This window comes from Muscardinus avellanarius (assembly GCF_963383645.1).
Source record: "Muscardinus avellanarius genome assembly, chromosome: 3".
Lineage (NCBI taxonomy): Eukaryota > Metazoa > Chordata > Mammalia > Rodentia > Gliridae > Muscardinus > Muscardinus avellanarius.
The window spans coordinates 83,211,181-83,235,845 of NC_137788.1; the positions used below are offsets into that span (position 1 = coordinate 83,211,181).

The 24,665-nt window shown below is 35.4% G+C and overlaps 1 protein-coding gene across 1 annotated transcript in view; it reads left to right on the forward strand.

The window, feature by feature from the left end:
- The window catches only part of FNBP1L (formin binding protein 1 like), a gene marked incomplete at both ends in the record, with an annotated part of 122,521 nt that overhangs the window by 82,009 nt on the left and 15,847 nt on the right, over positions 1-24,665 (forward strand). The window contains 7 exon segments of the mRNA XM_080691473.1: positions 6-59; positions 1,504-1,651; positions 2,641-2,703; positions 6,995-7,099; positions 13,296-13,424; positions 15,482-15,628; positions 16,754-16,957. Coding sequence (XP_080547599.1) covers positions 6-59; positions 1,504-1,651; positions 2,641-2,703; positions 6,995-7,099; positions 13,296-13,424; positions 15,482-15,628; positions 16,754-16,957 — 850 coding nt within the window.

Below are 24,665 nucleotides of genomic sequence, written 5' to 3' on the forward strand. Positions count from 1 at the left end.
TATAGAAATCTGGTTAAGAAGTACTGTCCCAAACGGTCATCCAAAGATGAAGAGCCAAGGTAAGGTATATACTGGTTTATTCTTTCATATTAAGAAAACTTTAAAAATCTATGCTTTTATTACTTAGTGAACTATGGTATTAGCTTTTTATGAAGTTTTTTCTCTCTTTTTTTGTGGTACTTTGGCTTGAACCCAGGGGGATTCTACCTCTAAGCCTTTTTTTACATCCCCAGCCTTTTTTATTTTTTGTTTTGAACTAGGGTCTTGCTACAATTGTTGCTGTGTCTTAGTTTTCTGAGTCTGTCCTTGAACCTGTGATTCTCCCAAGTGCTGAAGTTAAAGGCATGTACCACCACGCCTAGCTTCTTGTGAAAATATTTTAAAAGTTTAATAAGAAAATTAAAGTGTTTATGAAAGAAGAAACAACTTACTAGTCATAAGGATAAGTGCTTTGGTGGGCTTGATCAACAGTTTTCTAGAATAGTTAAAGTGGGATTTCTAAGTAAAATGTAGACTAGGACTCCACTTGAAGGATTAAAAATCTCCAGGAAAAAGTATTTTTCCACTCCTTATTTTGTAGTTGTCAGTGTTTTAGATTTCTACTTTTACTATTAAAGGTAGTAAAACAATTTGACAGGTTGGTTAAAAGGGATGAGATTTTTTAGGGTAAATTTTGAACCTGGAAGAGGCTAGGATTGCTTATCAGCCTTTTGGCAGACTTAAACAGAAATATATGACGGCTATAAATTCAGAAACAAAAAGAGATTAAACTTAACAACTTTGTATACAATTGTCAGTTAGGATTTTCAGGATTTCTGTGTATGGAGCCCTCTATGAGCTGTAGTCTTTTTTAGCTATAAATGAGTGTTCCTTCCTGTGTTCAAAGCAGATATATACATTTTAATACAGTGATTCTCTTTGTTTCTCTCCTTCCCTCCACACACATTTTTACCCTTATTTTTGACCCTTCTTACCCCTCTTTGATGCCAACCACAATGGCACTTCACTTCCATTTAGGATGTGGGCAGGCATACAGGCAGCTGTATCCAGAGCTGATAGCAAAGTTGTTCTGTAGATCAGCCATCGAGATGCATTTGAGTGGTATGATTGGCAGGTTCTGTCCTCGAGAGCAAGCACATCATCTCTGCAACAGGTTCAGCTGCCAACCCTAGGAATGCAACCAAGTTCATTCCCAAGCTCAGGCCAGTCAGTTGGCAACATAAGAGATTCCACTATGCCAAAAGAGCCTGCAGGTAGTATTCTTACTGTTTTTTGACCCCAAATATCCCTTTATTTATAAATTAAAGGCTACTTGAAGATATACAAACATTGTGCAGTTTGAGTTTAATGTAGGACTCATTCTGTATAATTAATTTAGAGATAGTAGCTGGGATTTAGGTTGAGTATGTTAAAATTTGTCAAATGTTATGCCTAATACCTTACCAAAACATTTGTAATGGAAATGAAATATATATTCCACAATTTTTAATGTGTTTTTGCCAGGTTTACTTCGTGCATAGCCTTTTTTAACATCCTTAATGAGTTAAATGACTATGCGGGACAGCGAGAGGTAGTGGCAGAAGAAATGGCACACAGGGTATATGGCGAATTAATGAGATACGCTCATGATCTGAAAACTGAAAGAAAAATGGTAATTTCATATTTTTATTTAATTTTAATAGTTTTATAAAAATATTTTCACAGAAATAATTATTTTGCTTTTTAAGAAAGGTTTGATCAATGCAAACTATTATTTATTTATTTATTTATTTATTTATTTATTTATTTATTTTGTACTAGGAATTGAACCCAGGGTCATTCTGCCTCTGAGCTATACTCTGAGCTCTCTTTTTTTTCTTTATTTTGAAATAGGGTCTCACTAAGTTGTGGAGGGCTTCCCTAAGTAGCTGAGACTGTCCTTGAACCTGAAGTCTTCCTATCTCAGCTTCCCAAGTGCTGGGATTACAAGTGTGTGCCACCCCACCCACCCAAACCAAATATTTAGGTTTTCTATTTCATTAAATTTCTTCTAGCAAAAAATAATTGCATGATCTGCTTGCTTGTTTATGATCCTTTTGTATTTAGCACCAAGATTTGGTAAACCACAGTCCATGGGCTAAAAAATCTAGCCTACTGTTTATTTTGTTTCCCAGTTCCTACAAGCTAAGAATGTTTATTTTTATTTTTAGGTGGTTGATTAAAAAATATAGCATATGAAAATTGTAAAAGATTTAAATTTCAGCATCATAAAATTTTATTCAGACAGATTCAAATTCATTGACTTATGTATTGTCTGTGACCGCTTTTGCATTGTATGGGCAGAGTTGAATATTTGTGATGTGGCTTCCATACCTAAAGTATTTAATATCTGACCCTTTATAGAAAACCTTTGTCAATCCCTGTTGATGATGATCATTGTTTTCCTAGATAATATGTCTTTTTAAAAGGGTATATTTAATGTATTGAAATAATATTCCATAAAATGAATTTTAGAGAGTTTAGGTTTATTCTTTTCTTAAGTCTTGGTATAGTTATGTAATTGGTACCTTGAAAAAGTAAAGTGAAAAACCTTTTGGGGACATTAGAATTTATTTAGTACTTAAATATATATTTTTTTTTGGTGGTGTTTATAATCTTTAGCATCTCCAAGAAGGACGAAAAGCTCAACAATATCTTGACATGTGCTGGAAACAGATGGATAATGTGAGTTATAGCATCTTAATGGTTAACATAAAATTTTGTACACTAAGTCCTAAATTCTGTTATGCTTTGCATCCATTTGAATTTAGTATTTTTAAATTTTATTAATAATAATTTGACACTTATTTTGTTACATGATAGCTAATACAGTGTAAAGGGAGAGAGATCATTTAGTCTTGTTTTCTCTAATCTTCATATCATTGTAAACATTTAGGAGATTCTATTGGACTTTGAGCTGTTACTGTAAAATATTAATAGAGGATAGAAGAAGAGAAATGGTGATATATCTTGGAAGATCATGTGACTGAAACTGAGGGAACCAAAATTCTAGTTCTTTAATTAGTACCTGATTTCTCTTGAATACATTTTTAGCATATGAAGAACTACCTAGATTATATGTATAGTACATATAATTTTATAATTCTGCAAATGCTTCTAAAATTGGGTCCTGGCTAGAGACCATTGCATTGTATGAGGGAAAAACTTTGTAATGCAAAATTATGAAAGCATAATAATTTAATTTTTCCCTAAGATATTTGATAATGTGGTTTTCCTTAAAGATTCTGGTATATAGTAAGTAATTTCAAAAGTGATATCTACATGGGACCCTGTAGCCCTCTTAACATACTGTATTAAATGGTGAGTTGTAGTGTACAATATTCTTTTTGAACCTTCAAGTTATCAAGTTATTTATTTATTTATTTGCAGTACTGAGGTTGGAACCCAGGGGCGTTCTAACTCCAAGCTATCCCCCAGCCCTATTTATTTATTTATTTATTTTGGCAGGTCTGGGGTTAGAACCCAGAGGTATTTGACCTCCGGGCTACACCTCCAGCCCTATTTTTTTATTCTTTATTTTGCAGAGGGTCTCATTAAGTAGCTGAGGCTGTCAGCGAACTGCGACCCTTCGGTCTCAGCCTCCCAAATGCTGGCTGGGATTAGAAGAGTACGCCACAGTGCCTGGCTCCTATTTTTAATTTTTGAAGCAGGGTCTCGCTAAGCTGCTGAGGGCCTTGTTAGGTTGCTTAGACTAGCCACAAATCTGCAATTCTCTTGTTTCAGCCTCTCAAGTACTAGAGTTACAGACCTGTACCACCATGCCCAGCTATGGATGGTATTGCATCTAGGACCTTGGGCTTGCTGGGCAAATGCATTACCACTGAGCCACATCCCCAACTCCATTCTTTCCCTTTTAAAAATTCATATTTAAAGTTTACATTAGCCAGGCTTGGTGGCACGCACATGGGAGGCTGAGACAGGAAGATTACAGGTTCCAGGCAAGCTTCAGCATCTGAGCTAAGCCTTTGACTTCAAAATAATAAAATAAGACTGATAGTGTAGCTCAGATGTAGACTATACCTGGGTTCAATTCCCGGTATCATTCATGCATGCCACACATAGCTCAATAACAATAAAAAACTCTCTGTCAAAATTTAAAAGAATAAAACATGATTCGGAGTGTAGCTCAGAGGTAGAATGCCCCTGCGTTCTACCCCCCAGTACCAAAAAAAAAAAAGCTTAGATTTAAGTATATACTATATACCTCCCTGATAAAATATTTTATCACCAGTGCTGATTTAGAATTCTTAGGTATCTTGATAGTCTTTTTATTTTTGTTTTGGTTTTCTTCCTAAATGGTTTGGGCAGCACTTTTTAAGGGTGTGTTTTTGTTGATTAAATTTTAAATTGTCTTCACTAGCATTCTTAGTATCTGCCACTAATGAGTGTCTGCATATGTTTTTTCATTTGCCCAAAATAACAGACTCCTACACTCGACAGATATTGGCTCCTTTAAAAATTGTTCACACAGTTCATTGTTGATAATATGTGCTGGCTTGCCTTTTATAAAACGTTATTAGAGGTTATAATTAAGAAAGAAGCATAAAAAATGAATGGGATTTCCTGAAGGTGTTAACAGTACTATAAAAAAGTGATTTCAACTCTTGTTTATTGGGTATATTCTTTATATGTACTGGGTTCTGGATATACAAAAGTGGATATGACATGGTTCTTATTTTTGTGGAGTCTGCAGTCCACCGAAGGAAACTGACAAATGTGGTTTAATATGTAGAAAATATAGATTCTGTTTTCTAGTTCTGTGTCTTCCTATGTAGTCAAGAAAATGAAATTATGATTTTTCTAATATGCTTGAAACAAGGGGAAATATGAAGAACTGGGGAGAATAGGTTGAATTAGTCAAGAGGCAGTTACTAACTGCAGGGTAAACAAAGGAGGTGGCACCAGCATTTAAGATGAGAGCTCCCTGGAGATTAAGCAGATGGATGTATCCCGGAGGCCAGGTCCATCAGTTAGGAGGCAGCAAGTAACAGTGCATATGTTAATAGTAGAACAGAGCTCCGAAATGGAGCAGTTCCAGAGTGGGCAGAGGCGTAGTTCAGAGCAGTTCAGGTGTAGTTCAGAGGTGTAGGTCAGAGTAGTTCAGGTGTAGTTCAGAGGCGTAGGTCAGAGTAGTTCAGTGGTGTTTCCAAGGCTGCACGTCCTCTCTGTCTACTTTACCTTCTTAACCATGCTGGCTCTTGTCTTCAGCCTTATTCCTTTATGGTCAACATTTGGTTTAAGCAGCCAAGTACCATTTAAGCTGTACCCAGAGGCAAGCGAAAAGGGATATTTGTTTTGCTATATCTCTCTTTATCAGCAAAGCAAAACTATTCCCGGAAGCCCCTAGCAGGCTTCCTCAAGGGTGCTGTTGATGAGCTTAAGCTAATTTGCCTGTGCCCTGGCTGTGGGGAGGCAAGAATATCAAGCAGTTCAGCCTCTATGTTGGAAGGCAAGTTCTGCTAAGCAAGGGAAGAGAGTAGAAGTGGCTGTTTTCAGTCTGCCACAAAAAAAATGAAGAAAGAATCTTTTTGAGAATGTCATCATTGTATTAGCAATTTTTTTTTTTTGCTGTTACAAAAAAAAATAGGTGTTTTTACATGTAAGACACCTAATAATAAAATATTTTTGTATATAAATAGCCTGTTTGTACCAAAATTAATAGCCCATGTCTACTCAAAAAAAATTTTTTTTGGCTGTAGTGAGGATTAAACCCAGGGGCATTCTACCTCCAAGCTATACCTGAGCCCTATTTTTTATTCTTTATTTTGAAACAGGGCCTCACTAAGTAGCTTAGGCTAGCCATGAACCAGGATCCTCCTGTCTTAGCCTCCCAAGTACTGGGATTCCAAGCATGCACCACTATGCTGGACACCAGGTATTTTAATGTGCTTTGAGTAAATTGTAGGCATATCATTTGGGGTCTCATACTAAGCAAAATATTAAGTTAGGCCTAATGAAACACATAAAGGACAAAAAAGAACTTTATGATAGTCAAAATGGGAAATATACTAGAAAGAATGAAAGACAAGGCTAAAAAATCTCACAAGAATTAGGGCAAAATGACAGAGATTGAAAGCGTAATAAATTTAGAGTTACTCAGTTAATAGTTTCTTTCCCAAAATAATAAGCATTCTATTAGAAAAAAGAGAAAATGGGCAAAGATAAATCAAGAAAATATTTCCCAAACTATATATATGATATATGATAAATATGGTTTCCAGACAGAAAGGATTTCTCAAAAAAAAAAAATATATATATACACATATGATAAATATGGTTTCCAGACAGAAAGGATTTCTCAGGTGCCCAGTGCAGTGGGTCATTGTCACAACCTGTCTTTTGAAATTTCATAACATAGAGAAGAGAGAGAAGTCTCATTAGCTACCAGAGAAAAATGAAACAACTGGAGGAAATGGTTGAATTAAATAAAAGTGCATTGAAAACTAAGCAAATATATATCCCAATCTATAAATTACACGATTCAGTTGTGAATAGCTTTTACAGAGTCATAGTAAATTAGATAAAATTTTTAATAATAGTGGGTCTGGGCTATGGATATTTCTTGCACACCTGACACAAACATCATAAAGCTACTCTGAAGGGGCACTTTTATTCAACATGTTAGGTTAGTGTCTCACCAAAAAAGTATAAGAGCAAATTCCCAAACTAACCAATAAAATAAACAGAAAACCCAAAAAAGAGCTGTTGACAAAACATTCTTTATTGACAGAAAAGACAAACTCATTTGTTTTTCTTCTTCACATTCTATAATTAATGTGGGATATTTAAAGGCTTATGAGTTGGTTTAATAGTAAAATTCATTTTCTAATTTGGAATGGACAGTTTTACTTTCACTGTACCATTCATTTCTACACAGTACAAGGTAGCAACATTAAGAGTTATTTATTACATGAGATGAATATTATTTTATTTTCTTAATGTGATATTTTAACAGAGTAAAAAGAAATTTGAAAGAGAATGTAGAGAAGCAGAAAAGGCACAACAGAGTTATGAAAGACTGGATAATGATACTAATGCAACCAAGGCAGATGTTGAAAAGGTAAGAAATAATTATACTATTTTTAATATCAAATATTACTTGCATATGGAAAGATGTCACATTATTTGTGTCTGTTTGAAATTTCTCAAGAGTTACACTGTATCTAAATCTAAAATATGTGAATATTTTCTAATTTAAGTTATACATATTAGTCTGAGAAGGTAACATTTTGATCTGTTGTAATATCTTGGCTCCATTCCAAATGCAGAGGAAAGACAAAGTTGCTTCTGGGATTGAATTTCTTACTTTCATATCTGATAAAAAGCTTAAGGTGTGTTGATTGAGTTTGTAAACAGGTGACTCATGCCTGTAACCCTTAACTTGGGAGGCAAAATCAAGAGGATCCCAGGTTTGAGGCCAGTGCATGGTAACTTAGACTCTTTTTAAAAAAAATATATAGGGCTGAGCGTGGCGGTGCACACTTGTAATCCCCGCGCTTGGGAGGCGGAGACAGGAGGATCACGCAGGTTCAAAGCCAGCCACGCTGGCTTAAGAGACCCTGTTTCCAAATAAAATATAAAATAGGTCTGGGAGTGTAGCCCGGAGGTAGAAGGGTTTCCAGGAACCCCAGTACCACCACCACCACCACCAAAAAAAAAAAAAAAAAAAAAATAGGGCTGGGGGTATAGGTCAGAGGTAGAATGCCCCTAGGTTCAATTTCCAGTATTGTCATCACCAAGGGGGAAAAAAAATAAAAAGAAGATGATATTGGATAATGTGCTTTGCCAGCTTTGCAGAAGGGGGTGGGCATGAAAAAGCTGTTAGAAATACATATTAGCTGTTTATTCATTGATTCACTTTGAGAAATGGAACTTCTTTCTCCTGATTCTTACGGCAGATGCCCTAAGGGTCAGATGTCTTACAGCATAACTGCGGGTAGGCCTATAACTGCTGTTGCCTAGCTCCCTGTTCTTCATTCCTATTGTCTTTATTTTAGAACTTTTTTTTTCAGTACTAGAGATTGAACCCAGGGGCATTCTACCTCTGAGCTACAACCCAGCCCTATTTTTTAGTCGTCGTCATCATCATCATAATTATTATTATTATTATTTTATTATTATTATTATTGTGATACTGGGGATGGAACCAAGGAACATTGTACCTCCAAGATACACCCCAGCTTGTTTGCTTGCTTGCTTGCTTGCTTGCTTGCTTGCGCGCTCTCTTACTCTCTCTTCTCTTCTCTTCTCTTCTCTTCTCTTCTCTTTTCCCCTTCCCCCCCCCCCCTTTCGCGAGTCTGGGGATGGAATCCAGGGGCATTTGACCTCCGAGCTATACCCCCTGCCCTAGTTTTTATTCTTTTAATTTGAAACAGAGTCTCACTGAGTTGCAGAGGGCTTCACTAAGTAGCTGAGGCTGTCCGCGAACCACGATCCTCTGGTCTCAGCCTCCCAAATGCTGGGATTACAGGCGTGTGCCACCACGCCAGCTTCCCCAACTCTATTTTTTAGTATTTTTTTTTTCTTTTTTTTTAACGGAACTGGGGATGGAACCCAAGGGCATTGTACTTCCAAGCTACAACCCCTCCCCCCATGTTTTAGTCCTTTTTTTAAAAAACTTTTTTAAAACAGGTATCACTCTGTTGCAAAGGGCCCTGTTAAGTAGCTGAGGCTGTCCTCGAACCGATCCTCCAGTCTCTGCCTTCCAAATGCTGGGATTACAAGCCTGTGCCACTACACCCGGCTGGGCTTTTTATTTTCTGAAACAGATTCTCACTGAGTTTTGAAGGGCCTTGTTAAGTAGCTGAGGCTGTCCTTGAACCTGCGATCCTCTTGTCTCAGCCCAGGCATGCACCACCATACCCAGCTTTCTTAGGACTTTTGACTCAATGATAGTACGGAAACATTAGGACTTTGACATATAGATGAACATCATTTATTTCCATATTGTTGTATATACCTTAGGACTACCATTAATATTTTTTCTCCTTTGAATTTTATGATTCTCTAAAGAATCAGAGTTAAGAAAAAATAAAAAGAAGAGAGGAATAATTACTTACTGCCTTTACTTTCTTTGACAACTAAAAAATGAAGACAAAAACCTTAAATTCATAAATTCTAGGTTACAGTTATCTGTAGTTATCTTACAGGTCTTTCAGTATATCTCATGATACTTCTCAATATTTGCCATATTTTACTTCTTTTTTTTTTTTTTTTCGTGGTACTGGGAAATGAACCCAGGGGTATTCTACCTCCAAGCTATACCCCATCCCTATTTTATTTTTGTTTTTTATTTTTTAATTTAATTTTTAATTTTAATTTAATTTTATTTTTTAGTACTGGGGATGAAGCTCAGGTACATTCTACTTCCAAGCTACACCTCCAGCCCTATTTTTTATTCTTTATTTTGAAACAGGGTCTCATTAATGTTGTGGAGGGCCTTTTGTCTCAGCCTCCCAAATACTGGAATTATAAGCATGTGCCATCATGCCCAGCCAATGACTTATACCTCTTATAATAGTAAGTTCCCTGTCACTGGAAATGTACAATCTCAAAGTTTTATTTATTTATTTATTTATTTATTTATTTATTTATTTATTTATTTTGTGCTTTAACATGGTTGCATATTGGCTCCACTCACTTCCCTGTTTTAGTTTTTTGAGATACCATAGGAAAATATATCTCTTTTTCTATAGTAGCTTTTTAGATATTTGTAATAGATTCCCCACCCCTAGATAAACAATCTTGTTTCTTCAACTGTTCTACATATGAAATGGTGTCAAGTTACCTTTCATGAAGATTACTTTCCTTTTTCTTTTTGGTGCTGGGGATTGAACATAGGGGCATTCTTTCTGTTGAGCTATACCTCCAGCCCTTTTTACTTTTTATTTTGAAACAGAATCTCACTACAGAATTACACACTTGGAACTTGAGATCATTCTGTTTCAGCCTCCCAAGTACTGGGATTATAGACATATGCTACGACAGTGGTCTGATTACTTTCCTTTGGATGGTTCCTTTTTTTTTGCGGTACTGGGGATGGAACCCAGGGGCATTCTACCTTCGAGGTACACTCTCAGCCCTATTTTTTATTCTTTTATTTTGAAACAGGGTCTCACTGAGTTACAAAGAGCCTCACTAAGTAGCTGAGACTGTCTGTGAATCGCAATCCTCCTTTCTCAGCTTTCTAAATGCTGGAATTACAAGTGTGCACCACCACACTCGGTATCTTTGGGTATTTATTAATTTATTAGTATCCTACTTAGTAGTTTTGTGAAATTGGATATAATTCAGGTATGGTCTGGTCAGTCATGCATTTGGTGACTTCCCTTGTCTGAACATTGTTTCTATTAATATGGCCTAAGTGTATATGGACTCAGGCAACCACATTGCTTTGGTGGACTCCCATTGAGTTTATGGTTAATCTTTTCACAAGTGTGGTGATATGAGGATATGTCTTTCTAAGAACTTACACTGATATTATTTAGACCTTACATATACATTTGATCACTTATTAGATTTGATCTTTATAGATTCTGATTTTGATCTATGTTAATTTCCTTCTCAGCATTATATCATTATATATAATTAATCAATATGTTAATATTACTTGATAAAAATGTGGGGCACACAATTGCAAAATGTACTACTTTATACATGGGAGACTCTATGCAGGTTGATATGAGCTTCTTACGAATTCCTGACTATCAAACATACTAGGCAAGTTAAAGTTACTAAGTTTAGGACTCTCATTTCACTTCCTCATTTTGTCTACAGAGATAACTGTAGAGACTCGTCAAACATCTTGAAATATAGATACAACATGTCTCCTAGATAGTTTGGCCTAATTTTGAAATTTTAGTGTTCATAACTTCCTTTTTATACTCATTTATTTGCAGTTTCTTTCATTATTAGGGGAAGCTTCATTTGTTTTAGTTCTGAGTCTTATCTTCCTTTCTACCTTGCTGAAGCCTCTGCCCCAGGCCACAGGAGTCACACACAGCAGTGACTTAGAACTGGAGGAATTTCCCCACCAGAACCATGAGGTCTTGTGGCAGGGAGTTTGGAATCCTTTGTTCCACCATGGTTTGTGGTGGAAAGAAAAAAGAGGAAGAGGCCAATGAATGTAAACCCAGGGCGCCATTGGAGCTTTAAATGTATTTTCCTATGGAAATACTTTGAGTCATGATATTTAGTCTCCATAGCACTTATTTATTGGAATCAAGTATACTGTGAATTGAATGGATCATAGAGGGCTTCTCTGAGATCTTAGCTACCAGGTTAATTCCACAGATCAGCTTGTTTCTGAGGCAAGAAGATCTGACAGATATTGTTAGTCAGAGACTACATTTGTAGAAACTGGAATAAGGATAGTGAGGTGTATTCACAGTGTGCTTTACAATTTATAAAGCCCTACCATGTAAATGATTTATTCCTTGGAACACTGTAAAAAAATAAAGCTAAATTTTTACTTTCTTGAGGGATTTGAGAGATTTGTTTATTCTCCAGTATATTTAGAATTAGTCATTTGTATTCTGATATTCCCATCATTGTGGATTGTGGGGGGGTTTTTTTGTGTGTGTGGTACCGGGGATGGAACCCAGGGGCCTTCTACCTCTGGGCTACACTCCCAGACCTATTTTTTATTTTATTTGGAAACAGGGTCTCCTAAGCCAGCTGAGGCTGGGTTCGAACCTGCGCAATCCTCCTGTCTCAGCCTCCCAAGTGCAGGGATTACAAGCGTGCACCACCATGCCCGGCTTCATTGTGGATATTAACTTGATATTCTAAAAGCAATTGAGAAATTTATTTATTTATTTATTTATTTATTTATTTATTTATTTATTTAGGTACTGAGGATTGAACCCAGGGGCATTCTACCTCTGAGCTATACCCCCAGCCCTATTTTATTTTTATTTTGAAACAAGACCTTGGTAGGTTGGTGAGAGTCTCACTATTTGCTAAGGCTGTCCTCAAACCTGGGATCCTCCTGTCTCAGCCTCCCAAGTACTGGGATTACAAGCATGCGCCACCACACTCACTAAGAACTATATTCTGAATAAATATTATTTGAAGTACCTGTGACTTGTTAGAGATGGAAATCATTGTTTCATATTACATTATTCAAAACATACTTTTTGTGTGTTGTATATATGTGGTGCTGAGTCTTTAATCCAGGACCTCATGTATCATAGGCAAGTGCTCTATTGCTGAGGTACAGTCTTTTTTTTCTTCTTATTTTTGAGCCAGGGTGCTGCTAAGTTGCCCAGACCGGCCTTGAACTTGATCCTCCTGTCTCATTCTCCTGTATAGGTGGGATTACAGGTGCGTGTAATTGTGCTTAGGTCAAAAATTACATTTTTATCATTTACTTTCACTGTACTTTTTTTTTTTTTTTTTTGGTGTTTCTGGGGATGTAACCCTTCTACCTCCGGTCTACACTCTCAGACCTATTTTTATATTTTTTAAATTTGGAAACAGGGTCTCTTAAGCCAGCCAGGCTGGCTTCAAACCTGTGTGATCCTCCTGTCTCCGCCTCCCAAGCACAGGGATTACAAGTGTGCGCCACCACGCCCAGCTTCACTGTACTTTTAATTTCATATTCTAATCAGATATAAGTGAATTATAAAAAAAAATTCTACTTTTTTAACAATCTGAAATATTCCTGAAGTTACTTGCTTTTCCTCTCCTCTGGTTAAAGTGTGTAATTTCAAGCTGTCATGGTATCATTTATTTTATATGTGGATTTTGTAAGGAAAGATTTTATTTAGCCGGGCGTGGTGGCACACGCTTGTAATCCCAGCATTCGGGAGGCTGAGACCTGAGGATCTTGGTTCACAGACAGCCTCAGCTACTTAGTGAGGCTCTCTGCAACTCAGTGAGACTTGGTTTCAAAATAAAGAATAAAAAATAGGGCAGGAGGTGTAGCTCAGAGGTCTAATGTCCCTTGGTTCCACCCCCAGACCTGCAAAAAAAAAAAAAAAAAAGATTTTATTTGAATTGATTATTGCAAGGGAGGCGGAACTATTATAGTCAGGAAAGGGGGATTTGTAATAAGACCACCACTCTGACCTTATATAAAATCTGCAGGCATATACTTTAAGTGATAGTAGTTTGAAGGAGACCACTTTATTACTCTATTGATGGCAGGTGTTGGCTTTTCTACTGAGATGATCTAGTTTTCGTATAATTTTCAGAAAAGTGAATTGCTAAGATTTTAATGCAGATGGTAATGATTTGGACCAATTTGCCTCTAGGCCAAACTACAGTTGAACCTGCGTACGCACATGGCGGATGAAAATAAAAACGAATATGCTGCACAGTTACAGAACTTTAATGGAGAACAGCACAAGCATTTCTATGTGGTGATTCCTCAGATTTACAAGGTAATTTGAGGCTTATGGAGGTAATGTAGCTTTGAATTAAATGAGTGCTTAAATGTGAAATTTAAGTTTTTCTTTTCATTATTTTATGGGGTTGTTAAAGATTGAACCCAGGGTCTCACTCAGGCCAGGCAAGCACTCTACTACTGAGCTACCTCTCTAACCCCTAAACTTAACTTTTTTTTTTTTTTTGGTGGCACTGGGGTTCCTAGAAGCCCTTCTACCTCCGGGCTACACTCCCAGACCTATTTTTACATTTTTATTTGGAAACAGGGTCTCCTAAGCCAGCACGCGCGGCTGGCTTCGAACCTGCGCGATCCTCCTGTCTCTGCCTCCCAAGCGCGGGGATTACAAGCGTGCGCCACCACGCCCGGCTAAACTTAACGTTTTAAATCATAGACATTGGAATATTTCTTCTTCTTCTTCTTCTTTTTTTTGGTAGTACTGGGGTTCCTGGAAGCCCTTCTACCTCCAGGCTACACTCCCAGACCTATTTTATATTTTTTATTTATTTGGAAACAGGGTCTTTTAAGCCAGCGAGGCTGACTACGAACCTGCGCAATCCTCCTGTCTCCACCTCCCAAGTGCGGGGATTTACAAGTGTGCGCCACCACGCCCAGTGAAACTCAGAAACATTGGAATGTTTCTGAGTTTACTAGTCACCAAGATTGGTGGTGATGTTTATTTATGATTATATAGTTAAAAACTAAATTTCTCCTACTTTTAAGTCATAACATTTCCCATGTATTATGAGTATTAGAAATTGTCTTCTAAAACAATAACATCTTTGAGATAAATTTTAATACTGTATTATTAAGTATTTTTTACTTTGCCTGAGGCATTCATTGGGATTGTATATTACAATTTGTTCACCCATAATTGAGATGTTACAGCTTTTTTTGGCAGTCCTGGAGATTAAACCCAGGGCCTTGTGCATGCTAGGCAACTGCTATACCACTGAGCAATACCTCCGGCCCACTTTTAACTCTTTGATACCTTATCAGAATTATTGGTATTAGTACATGTGGCAGAAATAAATCTTACAAAATGTATTTAAGTCTTCTAAAATGCTAGCTGGTTTCTGCCTACTTGTATTCCTGGCTGTATTAGATCATAATTAAAATTCTTAACAATCCTGTCTACTATCACTTAATGATAGTAGTTGCGAAACAGGTAAAGACCTTAGAATTTCCCTGAGAATTAAGTTGTATTATTCTCTTTTCTAGAAACCAAGAAATTAGAGAAAAAGATGTAGTGAAACTATTTGATGAGATAGTATCTAGGAGAGCAGAGCTTGTATGGAAAGTGTCAGTGCAAGTGTACTTTTTTTCCTTCATAAGTCAAAGTAGAAGTACAAAGTAAGAGTTGGTGAACTAGAGTTATGATTCAGGTTCTGAGTTTTTCATCCAAAATGCCAAGGTTAGCAGTCCTCACTCTGCAGCACTTTTCTAGTGTTCATATTCTGGGAGAATTTAACTTGGAGATGAACTATGGTTTGTGTTTTGAGGCCTGATCCTTTTGTTTGGACCTTGCTATGGAACAGTCTTGCCCTTTTGTGATGCCAAGGCAGTTCTATTATGAAGATGCAGGTCGTTAACTCCCAGGTTTTCAGAAATAATTAAAGAGGAAAACTGGTATGAAGGCTATGGGAGTTTGAAGACATGAGCAATGTGGCTGTTTTCCAAGACAGATCAGTGTTGTCAAAGAGAAAATATAATTAAAAAATGTTTAAGTTATTGGGCTTCATGCATCTCAACATATTCCTGGTGGCATTTGTCAGTGAATTTTGAATTGTGGGGTTTGGAATATGTGCCACTTTGTCCATGTAGCTTTTTAGGTTTTTCTTCTTGTCTATCCAACTCTTCCATAGTTAGTTTGAGCTGTAAACTGTGGTAGGGTCTGGGTGCCTGGTAGTACTAGCAATTGTTAAAAGGGATTAAAAGCAACAGTGTGGGTATAGAATAGAAATCTTTAATTATTTTGGGAGGAGGGTCACTAATTGTTTCCTTTAGAATAAGAATATTTAGTTTACCATTTTTTAAAAAATTCCTCATTATTAGCAACTACAAGAAATGGATGAACGAAGGACTATTAAGCTCAGTGAATGTTACAGAGGATTCGCAGACTCAGAACGCAAAGTTATTCCAATCATTTCAAAATGTTTGGAAGGAATGATTCTTGCAGCGAAATCAGTTGATGAAAGAAGAGTAAGTGCTCCATAATTGTTTCTGAATCAATGCATTTGGTTTAGGTATGATGTTTAACCTAATGAAATGGGTTGGGAAAGGAAAAAAGTAATTTGAGGGTAGTTGATTCTAAATTACATTATATAGAAGACAGTCCTGGAATTAGTAGACTACTTTGGACTCTGAGGATCATTCATATGCTAAAATTCTGATTTTTTTTTTTTCCATACTGGGGATGGAACCCAGGGGCTTTCTACCTCTGAGCTACACCCCCAGCCCTATTTTTTATTCCTTTTAATATGAAACAGAGTCTCACTAAGTTGCCGAGGGCTTCACTAAGTAGCTGAGGCTGTCTGCGAACCACGATCCTCTGGTCTCAGCCTCCCAAATGCTGGGATTACAAGCGTGCACCACTACGCCCAGCTTATGCATGACTTTTGACTAAATAACAGGTAAAATGTACTGCTACCAAAAACTCTAGCAAAAGAAGATAAGTGGTTAGGGGTGGGAGACTTTGTGGAGACAAAATATTTTCTTTGAAAATAATGAGATTAATATGTCAGTAAAATATTAAGATAAAGGTAAGTATGTTTGGAAATATCTAATACTTATCTGATTTTTTTAAAGTTTCAGATGAACAGTATTAAACTTTATATTTTCACACTTACGCTTTTGCTCTCAGTACTCTGTGATCTTTCCTGCCTTGCTCTACTAACATTCCACAAAATATATTTAATAAGTTTTCTTTATCCTTTTGATCCACAGATCAACTTCTTTGTAGACATCCTTATAGCAAAAGACCTTGTTCCTTTGAAGCTTCATACTTTGTACTTGGCAATAGCTTCTTTCTGCTTCTGTTTTGTTGGTTAGGTCTTTCTAACCAGCTAAATAGTCATCAGAGGAATTTTGAGGGAAAAAGCTACTAGTAAAAACATTTTAGGTATATTATAAATTAAATGGTAATTTGCAAGTTGATGTGTATTTTGGATATATTTAGGATTTACTACAGATTCACAGGAATAAATTATTTACTTGAAACATTTGATGATTACTACAGAATTCTTTAAACTTATTTCCTTATACTGATTAAAGTTTTGATGAGCAAATGAAATGTATGTTTTCTAAAAGTTTGTGTTTTGTGTATAGGACTCTCAAATGGTGGTAGACTCCTTCAAGTCTGGTTTTGAGCCACCAGGAGACTTTCCATTTGAAGATTACAGTCAGCATATTTATAGAACCATTTCTGATGGAACTATCAGCGCATCCAAACAGGAGAGTGGGAAGATGGATGCCAAAACCACAGTAGGAAAGGCCAAGGGCAAATTGTGGCTCTTTGGGAAGAAGCCAAAGGTAAGCGTTATAAAATTCCTATATACTGTCAGGTTTCTTTAGTCAATTAAATTGATGTAGGTATTGAATGGAGAATGATTTGTTATTAATGAAGAATAAATACTTTTTAAAATTTGGCTGATTCAATTAATATCTCAGTTATTAGGAAACAGTTTTATACCATAATAAAAAATGTCTGGATTTAAAATTGACCACTTAATAGTAACTTTATTATTTAGTTAATTAATGTGTTGAATTACATATTTAAAAATTTCATTTCTATATAGTTTCCATCAGAATTTCAAAGGAAACATGATCTAACTTGAAGACCACAGAAATGACAATTCTTAATTGGAATGAGTGATTAACTACAGCAATACTGTCAAATTAGGTCTTGTAGATTATAGTAATTATAGATTATACAAATAAAAATTATCTTGATATATCATTTATGTGAATTTTTAATGAGGAGGGCTCAGAGCTTTAAAAATAACTCGTTTGGGGCCCGGTGTGGTGGCACAGGCTTCTAATCCCAGTACTTGGAAGGCTGAGACAGGAGGATCGCACAGGTTCGAAGCCAGACTCAGCTACTTACTGAGGCTCTCAGCAACTTAGTGAGACCCTGTTTCTAAATAAAATAGAAAGTAGGTCTGGGAGTGTAGCCCGAAGGTAGAAAGCCTCTGGGTTCCATCCCCAGCACCACAAAAATATAAACATATAAAAAAATATAACTATTTTGCTAAGAGAATTTTACCCTTATTAAACTCAGCTTTTGGTATGCTATTTATTTTAGATAAGTAACCCTAGCTCAGCAGGTGAGCGAATGGAATAGATGAGTGATTTGTCTTTCTTATCAAACTTTAATAGTTTTAATAGTGTCTGGTCAGTAAGGAGAATATATATATATATACACACACAAACACACACATATATATGTGTATATATATATATATACACGAATATACCTTTCATCTAATGAACTATACTAAAGTATACTTGATTATTTTAATTCATTCCTTTGATCTTAGATTATAAATGCAGATAAAATTTAACTCTTGAATACCAGTAAGTATCTTTAAAAGTACAATTATAATTATCCTAGGCTTTATTTTTTCTTTTAATAATACTATTCAGTCAAGAAGTTAATAGGTGAGAACTTTTTTTCATCTGATCAGAGAATCTAGAAGTTTAAAAATGCAAGAAATAACTGAAGTTTACTTAAAGAGGTGAAAATAGAAACAAAGGAAAGTCATGAATATAATGAAAAATTGTTGCTTATTTGTGACAGTTACAGTTTAAATACTTTATATATGATAGCTTTAGCTTTATCTGCTCCCTTTATTTCTTGACTAAGTACAGTGTAAGTTAATTTATATAGGACTCCATGTTGGCACTAATATTCTAGAAATCAGATGAGAATTTTTCAATCTAGGTCATATTATTCTAGCATAATTTATACTTTGTTTTTAATCTGTCAACTTGTGAAAAGTGATCAAGTGAAATGGTACCTTTTAAAAGTAAATTTGACTTTTAAAAATGATAGTTTTTGGCAAAACTATGCTTACTATTTTCTATTTTTATAGAAAAGTATTTGAGGTGTATTTTGTGAAAAGTTGATTGCCAAAAATAGATTTTTCATTTAGGAAAAAACTATGCACATTTGGCTTATTGATTCCTTTCTTTATTTCCATATTAGCCACAGTCCCCACCCTTAACCCCTACTAGTTTATTCACATCCAGTACTCCTAATGGGTCCCAGTTTCTCACATTCTCCATTGAGCCCGTGCATTATTGTATGAATGAAATAAAAACAGGGAAGCCCAGAATTCCTTCTTTCAGAAGCCTCAAAAGAGGGGTAAGTTTAATAATGGGTTAAAATGCATGATGGCCTATTGTGTGTGTAGTGTGGCTTTTAATACTCTCCACCCTCATTATAAGGCTCTCTCCTGTAAATACATAGTTTTAAAACACCACAGAATTAAGCATAGCTGCCCTCATGTTAAAAACAACTCCTCTTTATAACATTTGAAATGTTCAGCCATAAAAGAATGGTGTTATAAAGAGGGTGCTGGGTACCATCATATTTTAGCTATTTTTTTGTTTATGTGAAATCATATGTCCACCATTGTGTTGTAATGTATTTACATTTTTAAGACTTTCAGTAATTTATCACTGGAGTTACTCTTGTAATAATTTGTTACTAATGCTGCCATCACCTGCCAGTTTTATAATTATATTGTTAATAAAATGCCAAACATAAGTTTAATTGCCCTACTTAATATTAGAAGCATAATAACAGAATTTCCAGTTGTTTAATAAGAAATTAAAGGTAGACATGTTACATATAAAGATGGGTTGTAGATCAAATTAATATATTGGAGGGTATTTTGTAAATTATAAAGCCTATAAAAGTACCTAGGTAGTATTAAGTAATAGTTACATGAAGTTTGTTTTCTTAGACTAAAAAAATAAACTTTTCTTAACCAGATTTTTCTCTTCATTCTTTTTTTAATTGACAAGCCTTTGACATTTATTCCTAAGAATAATCTGCTAATGAAAATTTATAGAATAGTAAAGTGCAAATACAGTATTAAACTATTTTGTAGCAAAACTATTACACTCCTGATCAATTAATGCTGTTCCCTTATGTTAGGTCATTTGTTTTCTTTTTCCCCCCTCCCTACTTTCCTTTCCCCTCTCTCCTTTTTTTTTTCCCTCTCCTTCCCTTCCAGGACCTTGTACAAACTAAGCATTTATTCTACCACTTAACTATACCCCTACCTTCATAATTATTTTTGGTTTTCTTTTATTTCAGTGGTGTACTTTTCATATTCATAGCCTAACATTTAAATTATTTATAATATTTGTGTGGAAATTTGAAAAACATAGGTGTTACAACCCATAGATAAGATATCAGAGTTTTATCAGTATCATAAGAAGTCCAATCCTAAAAGTAATACACTAAAGTTGGGTGCTTCCTGCTCCCTTCCCACTGCCTTCCCTCTCTTTGTCTTTGTCTTTGTCTTTCTTTTCCTTTTCTTTTTCCTTCTCTCTCTTTCCCTGCTTTCTTCCTTTCTGAAGTAGCCCTTTCTAACATCAGATTGTACTTTGGCTACTTGTAGAATAAAACACATTTGTTTAAGACAAGAGTACATCATTATACACATTGCCATTAAGACAGTATGACAAACTGCGTTGATAGTAATGCAGCAGAATGTTCTGATGTCTTGTCTCCTTTATATACTTTCTCTCTCCTCCATGGACATGAATTTCTTTGCATTTGCTTTACTCAATTCTATATGTGGATGATAAAGGTAATTTATGACATTTTGAAAAGTCCCTGTGGATGAATCTGTACTATACATACAGATACACTGGTTATCACCTTAAGAAGTTCCTAGTACTTGTTTGAAAGACAGTAAGAAATTATACTTGGGATTAATTTTGCCTGAGTAGAACTAATTCCTATGATGCTTCTCTGTGTCAGAGACATAAGAATTAAGTGCAATTTTATGGAAGAAAGTTTAGGCAGTTAGAACTGTGAGTGGAACAAATCTTTAGCATCTTTGTTCTTACTGAGCAGTTTGCAGTTAGAATTTTACAACTGTAACTTAAAACTGTTTGCTTATTTTCATATACTGCTTTAATTTAAAATATTTATACAGTGGTTTTATAGGGGCCTTTATTTAGAAGGCTGAAATCTCCTAGTTTTAGTATTTATCATACCAAAGAAGAAAGCAGTGTGTGAAATAGAAAATATAAAAACCACCTGGGCATGGTGGCGCATGCTTGTGATCCCAGTACGTCGGAGGCTGAGGCTGAGACAGGAATAGCACACGTTCCTAGCCAGCATCAGCTGCTTAGTGTGAGGTTCCTTATTTTTGAGACACTGTTTCAAAAATAAAGAATTAAAAACAAGGCTGGAAGTGTAGCTCAGAAGTAGAATGCCTCTGGGTTCCATCCCCAGTACTACAAAATAAAAATAAAAAATAAAGAAAGAAAATAAAACAACCAACTAGGGGATTAGAGGATGGAGTAAGGAGTAAAGTGTATTATGACCTTGGGATTGAGAAATTTCTGTTTTGATTGGTATTTGGTAGTTTACTAGACAAAATTAGCCCATTCAGATATTTTTTTCCACTGATTATATCAGTATAAGAAAAATTCAAAAAGAAGAAAATAAGCCTTAATAAGCCAATGAATGTGTTTTTACATAGATTTTTCAGTCTGTTAAGTTTAGAGGGTAGGACTTGAGGTTTCTCAGAGCAGGAGAGTTGTTACCATTCCATTCAGAAATTTTTGTTTTGAACTATATTTCTTGGACATTGTTTCTTATAAATGCCTTTTTTTTTTTTTTTTTTTTTTTTTTGGTGGTGGTACTAGGGATGGAACCCAGGGGCTTTCCCAGACCAATTTTTATATTTTATTTGGAAACAGGGTCTCACTACTTTGCTGAGAGCCTTACTCTAAGTAGCTGAGGCTGGCTTTGAAACTGTGCGATTCTTCTGTCTCAGCCTCCCAAGTACTGGGATTGCAAGTGTGCACCACCATACCTAGCTCTAAATATATATTTTTTTAATTGGTGCATTGTAGTTATACATCTTAATGGGGTACAAAATGGTAGAGGCCTACATGCACACATCACTCATTTAGCCCCTCCTCATTCTAAATACCTTTTCTAAAATATTGGATTTTCCCCCTCTTTGGTATTGGAGTTTCTTTTTTTCAGTCTTTATTTTATAAAGAAAAACTAATGTTTATAACTGACAGTATCAGGAAGGACATAAGAAGTGTTATTAGACCAGTGTTTTGTGTTTGACAGTGGTAGCAGTGGAACTTTACTGAGGAGTCGAGATTTCCTTGTGACATTAAGTTCTAACAATTAGTGGATATTTGGGGAGTATATGCAAACTTGACTGCTTAATATACAAACTGATAATTTTTACCCATAATTGCCATTTGAGCTTTATGAAATACTGTTTTAAACTAATAGATTATCTAGCAATAGTGAGTCCATGTTTTCTGTCTAAATTATTCATGACCTTATAGACTTAAGAGTTATTTTTTAAACTTTATATATTCAGAATATAGTCCTTAGGATTTGGGGCCTATTTTAAAATGAAATACACTTAATAATTTTAATTGGCTGGTTTGCTTTTAAGCTCTCTTTTGTATTAAGATGTAGTGTTCATGTGAAATCATCTAATTTATAGGTATATAATTGTATGTGAGAGTATGGTATTTTTGCAAATAAATATATTACTTGTTTTAAGATATATAAAATATGTTTCTAATATTTTTTACAAAGAACTTGAAATTTTTATATTTCCAAGTTCAGTGAACCGTAAATTTACTTTCCACTTGATAGTAAAGCTAGATTAATTGAGTGTGGCACACTTTTTAATCCTAGTATGCGGGAGGCTGAGACAGGAGTATCTCAGGGCTCATGGCCAGCCTCAACTATGTAGTGAGGCCCTCCACAATTTAGTGAGATCCTGTTGCAAAATAAAGAATAAAAAATAGGCTGGGGCCAGTGTGGTGGCGCATGCTTGTAATCCCCGCACTTGGGAAGCGGAGACAAGAGGATCGCTCAGGTTCGAAGCCAGCCATGCTGGCTTAAGAGATTCTGTTTCCAAATAAAAAGTATAAAATAGGTCTGGGAGTGTAGCCCGGAGCTAGAAGGGCTTCCAGGAACCCTAGTACCCCCCCCCCCCACACACACACACACTAGGCTGGGGGTGTAGCTCAGAGGTAGAATGCCCCTGAGTTCAATCCCTATCCCCCCCCCAAAAAAAAAGCTATATTAGTTAAAAATGGAAGCATTTGATCTTCTTAGCAATAATCTTAATGTTTTCTCTAAAAGATATTCAGATAGAAATTAGAAAAATAATTCACACCACTTAGAAATGTAGTTAGTAAAAATTACCATAAAAGTCAGGTAAATGATTCCAGGTATTTTGTTTCTTGTCCTATCTGTAATTTCCTAGGTAGCATTTAAAGGAGAATATGATTATCTGCCCTTAATTTAAACTGTTTCATTTTTCCTCCAGGAATCTTGTCATAGAAAATTAAATTGTGGTTTTTCTTTTTTAAAACTACTGACAGTCTAAAGAATGTTAAGCTAAGTGTGGAAATATAATGGATAGCAAATGTTATCTTTTCTTCATAACCATTCATATATGTGGCCAGCTCATCAGAGATAAGGGGTAGATATTTTTTGCCAGATATTATTAAAATTTATGTATATATTTTATGTGAGCTTTTACCTGACTTCTCACATCCTTCTCTTAAAACATTATGATTTTGCTGGGCACAGTGGTGCATGCCTATAATCCCAGCTATTTAGAGGCTGAGGCAGGAAGATCACAAGTTCAAGGTCAGCCTCATCAACTTAGTGAGACCTTGCCTCAAAAAAGTTCAAAAACTTAGCGAGACCCTGTTTCAAAATAAAAAGTTCAAAAGAGCCGTGGATATGTAGGTGGCTCAGTGGTAGAATGCTTATTTAACATGTATGAGGTCCTGGGTTCAATTCCTGTCGCGCGCGCGCACACACACACACACACACACACACACACACACACACACACACACGGTTTAGAAAATGGGAAAAAATGAAAATTTTAAAGACTGCTTACCTAATGTGATGAGTGTGAAGATTAATTTTTTAAAGCTTGCTGCATATTCTGTGTTACTGTGTGTGTGCATTTGTGTGTGACATAGATGCCATGCTATTTGTAGAATCCTCTTAAACCACAGAGTGACTGAGTGTGTTTGTGTGTGGTATTTACATTTTATAAGAGCATGGAGGTTGGTCTCTTCAAACTCATCATTTTATATTTTCTGAAATAATAATTTTTAATCAATTTGCTAAAAGTGTAGTTATGTTTTTACTATTGTTTTTCAAGCATATGAATTTCAAAATAGAACTGAAAAATAGAAACTATTTTCAGAGCAAAATTCAACCTATACATTTCTTTTAGGAAATGTATAGGAAACTTGATTCTGGGTAACTCATTAATTGTTTTGAAATAAGGTATTTTTATTGTTTCTGTACATTTGAAAAGGCACCTTAAAACTGAAGTAAAGCAGGTATGGTGGCTCACACCTGTAGTCCCAGTACTTGGGAGGCTGAGACAGGAGGATCACAGGTTTGAGGCCAGCCTTAGCAATTAAGCAAGACTCTTAGCAACCTAGTAAGATCCTGTGTTTCAATAACAAAAAATAAAAAGGAGCAGGGGATGTAGCTCAGAGGTAGAATGCCCTGGTATTCAAGCCTCAGTACCACAAACAAACAAACAAACACAAAGAACAAACTAGTTGTAAAACTGCCCCTTTTACTAAACCGTGATGTATTTGAATTCAAAACCGTATTTTGAACTATAAAAATTCAGATAACAATGTTTTCTTTAATTCATTTATTGGGAAGGTCATCTTTTCATATTTTACTCATATAAGTACAATCTACTTATATAAAATTCTCTTTAAAAGAAAATATGTGATTATATGGTTATGATAGATGAATACTATTTACTTTTGAGTTTTAAACTTAGAAAATATCTGCCCATTATCAACAGTGTATGCTTTTTTTTTTTTTTTTAGCAAGTAATTTGCTTTCCCAAAATGTGCTTAATTTTTTTTTCTGGCATAATTGTTTGGATTATGAAATGTACATGATTTATTTTAATATTGTAAAAAATATAGGTTATTGCATCTTCTGTATTACAGTTTC